Here is a 12,470-nt window from a genome sequence, read left to right on the forward strand (position 1 = left end):
TATGTGTCAAGTACTTTACCATTAAACTAAACTGCCCACCAACAAATTCTTCTGCAATTTTAGGATATATAAATCTAGCTTTATAAGATGCTATCGTACGTTAAATTCAAAACTGTGAAGTTAAGGATGTTTGAATACCAGATACTGACCCCATAATGTCATATGTGTAAGTTCAAATCTTATTCCAGTCCTAGTGTTTCTTATCCATTTTAGTGAGGCACTTGGGAATCAGTAAAAAATGGCAACTTTGCATCAAAAGTTAAAAAACTTCTGGCATGCATTCTATCATCGTCATCATTTAGCACCCATCTTCCATGCTGGCATGGATTGGATGGGTTGACCGGAACCGACAAGCCAGAGAACTGTACCAAGTTCTACTGTCTCTTTTGGCATGGCTTTTTATGGCTGGACGCCCTTCCTAATGCCAACCACTTTATAGGGAAAGTTTAAAAGTTACCAGCACACTTTTCACCACAGGTGCTTTTAGGAAGTTTTAAAAACTCTAACCAATGATACATGAGAAATATTTTTTCAGGATTTCATAATCCAAAGTTAATGACAAGTGTTGTATATGAGTGATTATTATAATATATAATTTTGAATGTTATCTTCTACTCTGTCCATAATGTGGCTGAAAGAACAATTGCATAGTTTTTCTAAAGGAAATCTAGCAAATCTTACAACATTACCAGATCTATTCCTGAGATGGATTGATGGCATCCTCATCACCATGATAATAGTAATGCACAACTTTCTGTGCGTGCATGGATCAGACAATTTATTGAGGCTGATTATATATAGCTGGATGCCTTTCCTGCTGATAACCCTCACCTATCTCCTTATGACCAGACGTTTTTCATGAAAGACTGGAAACAAACGTTACTTATAAGATGGTGATGCTCATTTTCACAAACATCACATGATGTCAAGACAAAGCTCCACCCACACATATATACAATGGGATTCTTTCAGTTTCTGTCTTCCAGATCCATTCAAAAGGCTTTGGCTGGCAGTGGGACTGAACCCATAACCACATGGTTGGGAGGCAAGCTTCTTAACCAGACAGCCGTGCCTACACCTATAAATATTTATATATGTGTGTGTGTGTGAGGGCACATGGCCTAACGGGTACGGTGTTGTACTGACTACCTAGTAATTGTGGTTTCAATTCCTACACCTTGTGGTGTGTTCTTGTGCAAAACACTTCATTTCACTTTGTTCTGCGATTAATTTGGCAACATCGTGTGTTATGGAATGTCTGAGCAGGAGACAGACTTTGCAAGTTGAATTGTAGATGCAAAACATGTAAGAACCCCCCCCCCCAAGTGGCTTCTGCCATGTGTGTGTGTGTGTGTGTATAATGATGTGAACCATGGCTGGTGATGAAACCCGTTTTAATTCATGCCAGTATGGGAAAAAACACCCATCTAAAATTATCAAATGATGATGATATGGAAATGATTATCTTTTTAAATATAAAATTATATCATATACACACACATATATATATTATGCATGTAAGTATTATTTTTAATGGGCAGAAGTTACAAAGGGACTCAGAAGCCAAAAGCTTCAGGCATAGCACTTATTAAACTACCTTCCATACATGAAACTTTCTATCTATCTATCTAGAAAGATATATATATATACAGATAGATAGATAGGCAGACAGATTAACTAACGAGATATACATACACACACAAATGTGGTTCTAAATGCAGGTTTTTTTTTTAACCATTACCATCATGTTTTGGTTTGTTTGTCAGTTAAATTTTGATTTAGTCCTTTTTTTTTTTAGGTCAGTTGTCACATGTTAATTAGTTCTGTCACACCAAAGCTAATATTTTTTTTACTAATTGCTTTGAATTTGCCACTCTTTGGTCATCAAATTCTTCAGATGTGTGTGTAGTATCTGCAAGTTATACCCATTCCCTACCAAACTTAATTTCGATGGAAACTAAGTCCACATTCACAAATGGAATTAACAGCAGACAGGCGTTGTGAGAAATCAATGATGACTTGCAGCAAACATTTTTTTTGGTAATGGCATCAAGTTCTTACTTACATTTGCAAAATTCACACATATCGAAATTACTGCCAATAAAATAACAACAAAGACAAAATAAAAAAACAAAACAAAACAAAGCAACAACAAACATTCCCCCCACTCCTCTCCATTACTGTAAAAACTTAAACCCCAATTTTCACAGGAAGAACACTGATATTAAGAATGACTCAGAGATTCTTGTGTGGCACTGAGTTGTGTAGGAATAAATATTAGTTTCAAGTGTTTTGGCACAAGGTTAACAATTTTTGTGGGGAGGGGTTGAGTCAATTACATCGACTCCCCAGTATTCAACTGGTACTTATTTTATCAACCCTGAAGGGATGAAAGGCAAAGTCGACCCTGGCGGAACTTCAATGCAGAACGCAAAATTGGAGTAAATGCAGTTCAGCATTTGGCCCGGTGAGGTACCTTGAGGGTAGGAATAAAACATTAGACACAGTCACCAGAAGTTGTTTCAATGCAGAGGTTTCTTCACACAGTTCAGACATCAGGATCTCTTTATATGTGTGTGCGTCTGTGTATTCATTATTTTCTCTCTCTCGACCTCCTCGCAAAAAAAAAAAAAATCAAAAAAAATCAGCAAAACAAAGCAGATTGCTAAAACGATAAGCTTTCTTGTTTGGATGCCGTCTGACTCCAACTAATATTTATATCCAGCAACGACACAACCTGAAAATAGAAACAAATAAACAACAGATTAAAAATATAGGTAAAAAAAAATTGGTAGAATTGGTAGAAAACTGGACAAAATATCTTAGGGCATTTTATCTTTTTTCTTTTATTTGTTTCTGTCATTGGACTGTGGCCATGCTGGAGCACTGCCTTGAAGAACTTTAAGTTGAAGGAATCAACCCCAGGGCTTATTTTCCCCATTTTTAAACCTGGTACTTATTATATTGGTCTCTTTTGCCAAACTGCTAAGCTACAGGGACATAAACACACTAACACCAGTTGTCAAGCCGAGCTGGGGGACACAGATGCAAAGAAACTCACACACATAATGGGCTTCTTTCAGTTTATGCCTACCAAATCCACTCACAAAGCTTTGGTCGGCTCCAGACTGAAGTGGAAGGTACTTGCCCAAGGGGTCATGCTGTGGGACTGAACTAGGAACTAAGTGTGTTGGGAAGCAAGCTTCTTAAGGCAGATTTTGTACAGCTAGATGCCTTTATAGTTGCTGAGCCTCACCAGGTAAGGAAATATTTCATTCTGGTCAGACATGTCTTTCAAGGAAAACCAGAAATGAACAATTCACTTGCAATGATAGCAACATTCATTTACAATTGTCACACAACATCAAGACATATCTATACACACACAACAGGTTTCTTTCAGTTTCCATTTACCAAGTTCACTTACAAGGTTTTGGTCAACACAAGGTTATAGTAGAAGACAATTGCCAAGATGCTACACGGAGGAAATGAACTTGAAATCATGTGCTTCTGAAGTACACTTAACGACGGAGCTACACCTGTGCCTATAAAGTTATAGAAAGAAATCACACTCTAAGCAAAGAACGTAGCAGGAAAGACAAACCTTTTTAAATCTTGCTTGGATCATTTTCAGGTCTGTGACACACGTGCTATTCACAGTTCCAAGAGGATATTTACCAAGAAGAGTTTGCAGAGACGTTAATGCCTTGGAAGTTCTAAAATGGAAAAGAAATAATATATATTTGCATGTATGTATTTATATATATACATATAAATGTATTTAAGCATCTTTTTTTAAAGCCAAAACAATGCAAGTTACAAAAATAATACAGGTCAATGGTTTTAACTGTTATGTCAATGTTACAGGGTTAGCCATTGTTCAGGAAATCTTTGTAGAAGCGGTGTCATTAGCTCACTTCTCTTGTCATGTTTTGTTCTCTACCACAGTCACCTGCCACTAATACAGCAACCACAGACACATTATAGTGCTTATCCCTTCCCAACACTCACCATATATCTACATCAAATCACAAAGGAAAAAGAAATCAGCTAACAACATTATTTCTCCAAAGATTTCCTAACCCTGAAATACTAGGTATAATCATCAACCTTATTATTTTTATAACTTACATTGTTTTGTCTTAAAAAAATTAAAAACATTTATATATATGTGACAATACTTCATGCAAACTATACAAACGTTAATATATATATATATATATATATATATATATATATGATGGACTCCCGTAGATTTTGATGTATGAGAGTTTTGTTTGATCAACATTAGTTTCTTGGTGTATTACAAGAATCTATTCTTCAAACAAAAACAAAGGTCCATGAACATCAAAAAGAAAAGAAAGAACAGAAAAAAAAACTATTATAACAAGTGTTTAGCTTTTGTCCTTTAAGATTGAGTGTTCAATTCCTCCAGGATTGATGTGTCACAAACAAGCAGAACAGAGGGAATACGAATTGCCCTGGAATAAAAGCTTAACACTTTGAACAAGACCTTTAGTTAGTTTGTTAATGGGAGAAAGAGAGAGAAGGGTTTGAACAGCTTTTTATTGCACCTTTGAACTGCTTTTACTATCACAAAATTTTAGTTTCATCAGATGCAACTATTTATAGGGTTGAGAAGATTGGAGTGGCTGGGTATAAAGTGTGCCAAGAGAAGATAACTGTGTTGTGATATGGGCAGAGAATGAGTATTGGGGAGAAGTGTGCACTATGTGCGTGTGTGTTGCATTGGTGACAATCAATCATGGGAGAGAAAGAAGCAAGAGGAAGTGAGGCCAGACTTCAAAACTCACAGATGAGTATCTTCATTACCATCGTTTTAACACCTACTTCTCCATGCTTGCATGGGTCAGACAGCATATACTGAGGTTGAGTCTCTATTGTCTCATTCCCTTGCTATCACTAATCACAACCCTTTTCCAAACAACGCAATATTTCCTCACAATATTTTTTCTATGAAAGACTGGCAAAGAAAGAGCGAGGGCGTGTGTGCACACACACACGCACATACATACAAGGCCTCTTTCAGTTTCTGTCTTCCAAATCCACACAGAAAGTTTTGGACAGCCTGGAGCTTTAGTAGAAGGAATTTACCCAAGGTACTGTGTAGCAGGACTGAGCCCAAGTAAACTTCTTAATCACACAGCCATGTCTTCATTGACCACACTAGGACTTCCTTATCTAACACGTCCCTCCTGTTTTTAAGATGGTGGAATACGATTTGAATGACGTTTGGTTATTATTTCTAGCAGGTCAAGTGTCTAATCACATAGTGGTTGCACCAGTGGCCCAGGGTAGATATTCAGATCACAACAGTCGTGAAGTATCTGGTTTAGTACTTACTTCTCTTTAGTATCAGGAGATTGGTCAAGTAACGCCAACCATGTTGAGACAAATCCCTTTAGGAAGCCGATCTGTAAAGAGTAAACAAGAACACTTCAATGAGATTGTGTGTGTGCACGCGAGGTCATCCTTAACATCATCAGGACTCTACAGTTCTATATTTAAGATATTATGTACATTATTTACATTTGACGGATATTTGTTATTATCTTGTTTGTTGCTAACACATTTCAGCTGATGTACAACAAACAAGATGAAGACAAATATCCGTCAAACGTAAATAATGTATCATCATGACTGTTTCAGAGTCCACTCTTCAATGCTTGCTTTGGTCAGAAAGAATTTGTTGAGGCAGATTTTCTATGGTTGGATGCCCTTCCTGTTGCCAGCCCTCACCTATTTCTCCATAACCGAACATGTTTTCACAGAAGACTGGAAACAAGAGACTCTGCTTGTATGAAGGTGACACTCATTCATAACCAGCCTATAGTGGTAAGACAAAGAAACACACACATATATGGCAGGATTCTTTCAGTTTCCGCTTACCAAACCTACTCACAAGATTTTTGAGGAACAAACAATGTTTCCATCTTTCTGAAAAATGCCTGTTAAGGTATTTACATTTTAAATCTAAATCTTGCAGTGATTATTACATTATTAAACACCATCTGTGTATTATTCTTAATGTGTGTGTGTGTATATATATATATATATATATATATATATATATACACACACACCACTGAGAGGTGTGATGCCGTGATTTTTGTCTGAGAGAAAATCCCTTCATAAACTTGTGTTAACTCATTAGCATTCAAATTCCTGTTAAATGTAATCCATATTTATTCACATTGTTTTGAATTAATCATGCATTCTATTGTAGCTTTGATATTTAAATGATATAATAATTTATTTTAAGAATGTCATTGTTAGGTAGGTGCGAGAGGCTGGATCTGGTTAGCTTAGACATAAGACAAGAATATATTGGCCAGATATGGCTGGTTTAAAGGCTAAAGGATTAAAACACATGTACCTTACCTAAACATGTATGTCCACACATGTATATATATATATCATCATCATCATCATTTAACATCCATTTTCCATGCTCGCATGGGTGAGACAGTTTGACAGGAGCTGGCTGGGTAGAAGACTGCACCAGACTTCACCATCTGTTTCAGCATGATTTTTATGTCAGTAGAGACTCACAAGAATGCTAGAAGCATTTCACCTTTCTTGGAGTTTGTCAGTGAAGTGTAATGTGGAGGCATGTATTTATACAAGGGCAATACATGTCTTGCATTCCCACGAGCCACTGTTGGATGATGTTCAACTAATTACAACATGTATTGTATTTTTCACAACACAACATGTCAAGAGATATTCTCTCAGACAAATCCACAACACCATACCTTTCGAAGGTATGACAGGTAGTGTTTAATAATTTAATGGCATTTTAATTGCATATACTGAGTTTATTTTAGTCCTGGAAGCTTTCCACAATATCAGTGAATGTATTATCCACTGTCTGTTATATATTGGAAGTGACAGATTTCATCCAATCCTGTGACTACAGGGTACATGTCATTAACAATCCTCAAGAAAAGCAAAATGGATCAGGTTTTCCCATGTGTCACTGTTAGGGCTTGCTCTCACACATATATTGTTTTTAACACAAGTCTATGAAAAGATGTTCTTTCAGACAAAAACTGTAACATTATGCCTGTTGATGGTGTATATCCATTATGTATGAAATAAAGGTGATGTTTATGCTCTTTCAGTAGCATACACCAAGTCTTTTATTAACCCTTTCGTTAATGGTTAGAGCTGAAACTCAGGCTCTGAGTACAAATGTCTTGTGTCCATAAGTCTTGAATTAAAATCTTCCACCAGACCTTAGTCACAAGTTATGTTCCTAATATTAGCTGAATGATAACTAAGTTACTTTACTAAATTATTTGTTATATTTAAAGAGTAATTGAAAGAAACACAGAGCATCTCAAAATAAATACAGTAACGAAAGTGTTGAGTTATACGTTTATTTCACAAAACCTCTCAAAATTCCTCATTATTTTGAAAATAAAATACAGAATGCAGAAAATGTATTTTTGTTAGAAATATAGTTGCCAAAGAATTAAGAGATCTGTATACCTCATTTCCAACACTGCATCCCAAGGAATATCCAAGTTGATAACCATCTTCTTGACCCTTTTCAGTACCATGGTTCAAACCAGCCAAATAACCTGCCTTCACAGAACTGTGAGAAAAGAAGGGCCTCATTAAAAATTGGAAACATCATCAGAAGTTAAAATTTACACAAAGATAGACATTCACATATATATATATACATATTGTCTTTGTTTCAGTGACTGGACTGCAGTCATGCTAGGGTACCATACTGAAGTGTTTAAGTCAAACAAATTGACCCCAGTACTTTTTTGAAGACTGATATATATTCTATCAGTCTCTTTTACCAAACCACTAAGTTATGGGGATGTAAATAAACCAACACTGGTCGTCAATCACCGGTGTGGGGGTATGAGTTACATGGACACAAAGACACACATGACGGACTTTGTCCTCATTCATTATATTTCCCACTCTCTCACTTCTACTCACCTTGTACCTTGAGGCTCCACCCAGACACCTGATCGCCACCATCTTTATCTCTTCTCAACCCCATCCTAATCACCCCACATATCAACCACAAGGTTCACCCTTGTTTGGCACCCACTACTTTCACCACCACCCTCATATACAACCATCTGTCACTCTTATATTCTTATGAAATTATCAAACCCTTCTCCCCCACCCCGGTCCACTGTCCGGATGCCATTTCGTCGCCAACCTTCACTAGTTTCCTAAGAAGGTTATGTTTACTTCCTCCCACCACCATACGACTGGACATGTTTTCAAGGAAGACTGGAAACGAATGACACCGCTCGTACAACAGTAATATTTACAACTATCACGCAATATCATACATATATATCATCATCATCATCATCATCATCATTTAGCGTCCGTTTTCCATGCTAGCATGGGTTGGACGGTTCAACTGGGGTCTGGGGAGCCCGAAGGCTGCACCAGGCCAGTCAGATCTGGCAGTGTTTCTACAGCTGGATGCCCTTCCTAACGCCAACCACTCCGAGAGTGTAGTGGGTGATTTTATGTGCCACCGACACAGGTGCCAGACGAGGCTGGCGAACGGCCACGCTCGGATGGTGTTTTTATGTGCCACCGACACAGGTGCCAGACGAGGCTGGCAGACGGCCACGCTCGGATGGTGTTTTTATGTGCCACCGACACAGGTGCCAGATGAGGCTGGCAGGTGCCAGACGAGGCTGGCAGACGGCCACGCTCGGATGGTGTTTTTATGTGCCACCGACACAGGTGCCAGATGAGGCTGGCGGACGGCCACGATCGGATGGTGTTTGTTACGTCCCCAAAGCACGGAGGCCAGTCTATGCGGTACTGGCTACGGCCACGTTCGGATGATTTTCTTGTGTGCCACCGGCACTGGTACCACAAAGATACAAATTCCATTTATGCTCATCTATTTTGGTTTGTTTTGATTTGATTTGATTTTCACTTGCCTCAACAGGTCTTCACAAGTGTCACTTGCCTCAACAGTTCTTCACAAGTGTCACAAGAAGGAAGGTATGCACAGGTGGACTGTCTACGTCGCCGGGTCTTCGGATGGTGTCTTTATGTGCCACCGACACAGGTGCCAGATGTGGCTGGCGAACGGCCACGATCGGATGGTTTTCTTGTGTGCCACCGGTACTGGAACCACAAAGATACAAATTCCATTGATGTTCATCTATTTTGATTTGTTTTGATTTTCACTTGCCTCAACAGGTCTTCACAAGTGTCACGCGTGTCCTTGTGTGCCACCGGTACTGGAACCACAAAGATACAAATTCCATTGATGTTCATCTATTTTGATTTGGTTTGATTTTCACTTGCCTCAACAGGTCTTCACAAGTGTCACGCGTGTCACACACTTGCCTCAACAGGTCTCCACAAGTGTCACACACTTGCCTCTGCCTCAACAGGTCTTCACAAGTGTCACACACTTGCCTCTGCCTCAACAGGTCTTCACAAGTGTCATAAGAGGGAAGGTATGCACAGGTGGACTGACTACGTCGCCGGGTCTTGGATGGTGTTTTTATGTGCCACCGACACAGGTGCCAGGTGAGGCTGGCGAACGGCCACGATCAGATGGTGTTTGTTGTGCCCACAGCACGGAGGCCAGTCGATGCGGTACCAGCTACGGCCACTTCGGATGGTTTTCCTGTGTGCCACCGGTACTGGAACCACAAAGATACAAATTCCATTGATATTCATCTATTTTGATTTGGTTTGATTTTTGATTTTTGATTTTCACTTGCCTCAACAGGTCTTCACAAGTGTCACCACTTGCCTCAACAGGTCTTCACAAGTGTCATAAGAGGGAAGGTATGCACAGGTGGACTGACTACGTCGCCGGGTCTTCGGATGGTGTCTTTATGTGCCACCGGCACAGGTGCCAGATGAGGCTGGCGAACGGCCACGATCGGATGGTGTTTGTTGTGCCCACAGCACGGAGGCCAGTCGATGCGGTACTGGTTACGGCCACGTTTGGGTGGTTTTCTTGTGTGCCACCGCACTGGTACCACAAAGAATACAATTCCACTGATGTTCATCTATTTTGATTTGTTTTGATTTGATTTGATTTTCACTTGCCTCAACAGGTCTTCATAAGTGTCACAAGAAGGAAGGTATGCACAGGACTGACTACGTCCCAGGTCGGGGCCACGGGTTATGGCCTGGGTACAGTTGTAGTTTAACACGTATTCCAATACAATACACAACTAGTTTCAGTGTCTATATAACATGTAATTATGATAAAATGTTACCATAATCCACTCACAAGGGTTTTGTTGGCCCAGTGATGAAGCAGAATATACTTGCTCAAGGTGCCAACGCAATCGGACTGGATCCAAAACCATGTGGTTAGGAAGCAAGAAGTCTTTTGACGAGATGCAAGAACTGTGTGTATTATGGACGTCAATACTTAACATATGAAAGAGAAAGAAGCTCAGGATTTAATACATGAAATAGGAATAGAAGTGATGCAAGGTCTCCCTTATAAACCACACCATGTTTTCATATACGATGAACAAATTAATTACAAAAGGTGGAAGAAGTGCTTGTGTTGTATGTTTAAATATTTGAGGAAAATAAGATAAAGGGATAGAGACGAACCGAGCTTTTACGCAATTGACATGTTAGAAATAGCAGCCGAATCTCCATGAATACAACCCCATCGTCTTTCATAAAAGGACACATTGCACAGACAGGTCCCTGATATACAAAAAGATGGGGATAGTCATGCCTGGAACGCCTAGATTTGTGTCTCCTCAACGAGGTTTGATCTGTGGCGATTAATCAACAATAACAATGTTGGGCAGAGGAAATAAATAAAAATACTCGAAAACCAATTACATTAATTAAATATTCTACCATAATTACATATGTTATATAGACACTGAAATACTAGTTTTTCTTCTTACTAATATATTTTTAAATATATTCTTACTAATATATATTTAAAAACCAATTTTCTTTATTTACTAATCTGTAATTACGCAAAGACCAGATTAACATACGGTACAGTTGTAGTTTAACACGTAAAACTCATATCAAATTAAATCCAACAGAAACTTTAAAAATTACATCATTCTGGCATTATTTAGTTGCTAATCATTACAATTTCGTATGTTTCGCAACGCAATTAGCAACATTTGGATGGTTTATGGCTTATTCTTCGTTTGGTTCCATATGAAAATTGAACACATTAAACGACAATTATGCCTCTTCTTTTCGACTCTTATTAATTAATATATATATGTATTATTATCGTTTTCGCATCGGTTGCTCTTATTTGAATTCGAGCAATTAAAAATAAAAATAAAATAAAAAGAAAATAGTTACAAGAAGCTTGCTTCGTAACCACATGGTTTTAGGTTCAGTCCCGAAGTATCTTCTCCTGTAGCCCCAAGTCAACCAAAGCCTTGTGAAGTGGATTTGGTGTGTGTGTACCTTTGTGTTTGTGCCCCACCACCGCTTAACAACTGGTGTTGGTTTGTTTACGTCTCCACAACTAGCATTTCGGCAAAAAGAAACCGGTTGAATATGTACCTTACTTATAAAGAAATAAAAAGTAGTGGAGTCGATTTTCGATTAGTTTGACTAAAATTCCTTCAAGGTTGTGCCCCAGCATGGCCGCAGTCCACTGTCTGAAACAAGTAAAAGATAAAATACAAAATAAAAAAAAGAGCAAACCTTTCTTCTTGCATCACAACAGACTCAAAAATATCGACATCATTAGGAACATCATTGATGTGGATGTTCTCGACAGACATAGTGGTGACTGAGACAACCAAATCTGTGAACGGTAAACGACGAGGCAGGGAACCCTACCGGATGTTATCTAACAAGTACAGGGTGGGTTATCTACATTTGTTTAAAAAAATCTAAATGAATTTCGTTGAATTTGGATGCAAGTACTATATAAACATCAAATTATTAACAAAACTTATTGAAAATATAAGTTAAAATCTAAAACGAAAAAAGATTTTCGTATTCTTTCAAAAATAATTTAATATAACTATATTTATCAAAATTATGCAAATCAGGTAACCTTGTGTTTATAATTACAATGCTTATTGTAGTATATATACAAATTCCATAACTGATGCTATTGTGTTGCAAAAAAGGAGAGACGGTTAGCACTCCCCTTGACAAGGACGGAAGAGATCAATCGATCTTTCTAACACATATGGGCATTGCTCTCTACTTCAGAGCAACCTATTTTTTCTTTTCGCTTCTACTTTGCGTTCCTGCACACGTCGTTTCTATTTATCTTTTACTTGTTTCAGCCACTGAACTGCGGCCATGCTGGGGCACCGCTTTGTATTGTTCCGTCGAACAAACTAACTGCAGAATTTTTTTCCATCGCTTTGCTTTTGCTGATCCACTAAGTTACTGAAACTTTAATTAACCAACACCGGTTATTAAGAGGTGGTGGGACACACACACACGCACGCAGACGACAGGTT

The 12,470-nt window shown here is 38.4% G+C and overlaps 1 protein-coding gene and 1 non-coding gene across 3 annotated transcripts; one reads left to right on the forward strand and one right to left on the reverse strand.

The window, feature by feature from the left end:
• Positions 1-1,785: 1,785 nt before the first annotated feature.
• Positions 1,786-11,848, reverse strand: LOC115222371 (protein LTO1 homolog). 2 transcript variants are annotated; one of them, XR_005003130.1, is made up of 6 exons: positions 11,695-11,848; positions 7,516-7,621; positions 5,365-5,435; positions 3,605-3,716; positions 2,605-2,737; positions 1,786-2,566 (listed from the first exon to the last, which is right to left on the reverse strand). XR_005003130.1 is itself a non-coding variant. In XM_029792577.2 (5 exons), the coding sequence occupies exons 1-5, from the start codon at positions 11,772-11,774 to the stop codon at positions 2,666-2,668; spliced, it is 441 nt and encodes a 146-aa protein (XP_029648437.1). In that variant the 5' UTR covers positions 11,775-11,848; the 3' UTR covers positions 1,786-2,665. The 2 variants fall into 2 exon arrangements, 1 of the variants encoding a protein (XP_029648437.1); XM_029792577.2 differs by having other exon boundaries at positions 1,786-2,737.
• A 266-nt stretch (positions 11,849-12,114) lies between these two features.
• Positions 12,115-12,230, forward strand: LOC115222430. The gene has a single exon (XR_003882718.1). It is a non-coding gene; the product is annotated as a U6atac minor spliceosomal RNA (small nuclear RNA).
• Positions 12,231-12,470: the final 240 nt, after the last annotated feature.

The sequence above is a fragment of the Octopus sinensis genome, linkage group LG19 (genome assembly GCF_006345805.1).
Source record: "Octopus sinensis linkage group LG19, ASM634580v1, whole genome shotgun sequence".
In the NCBI taxonomy this organism is placed as follows: domain Eukaryota; kingdom Metazoa; phylum Mollusca; class Cephalopoda; order Octopoda; family Octopodidae; genus Octopus; species Octopus sinensis.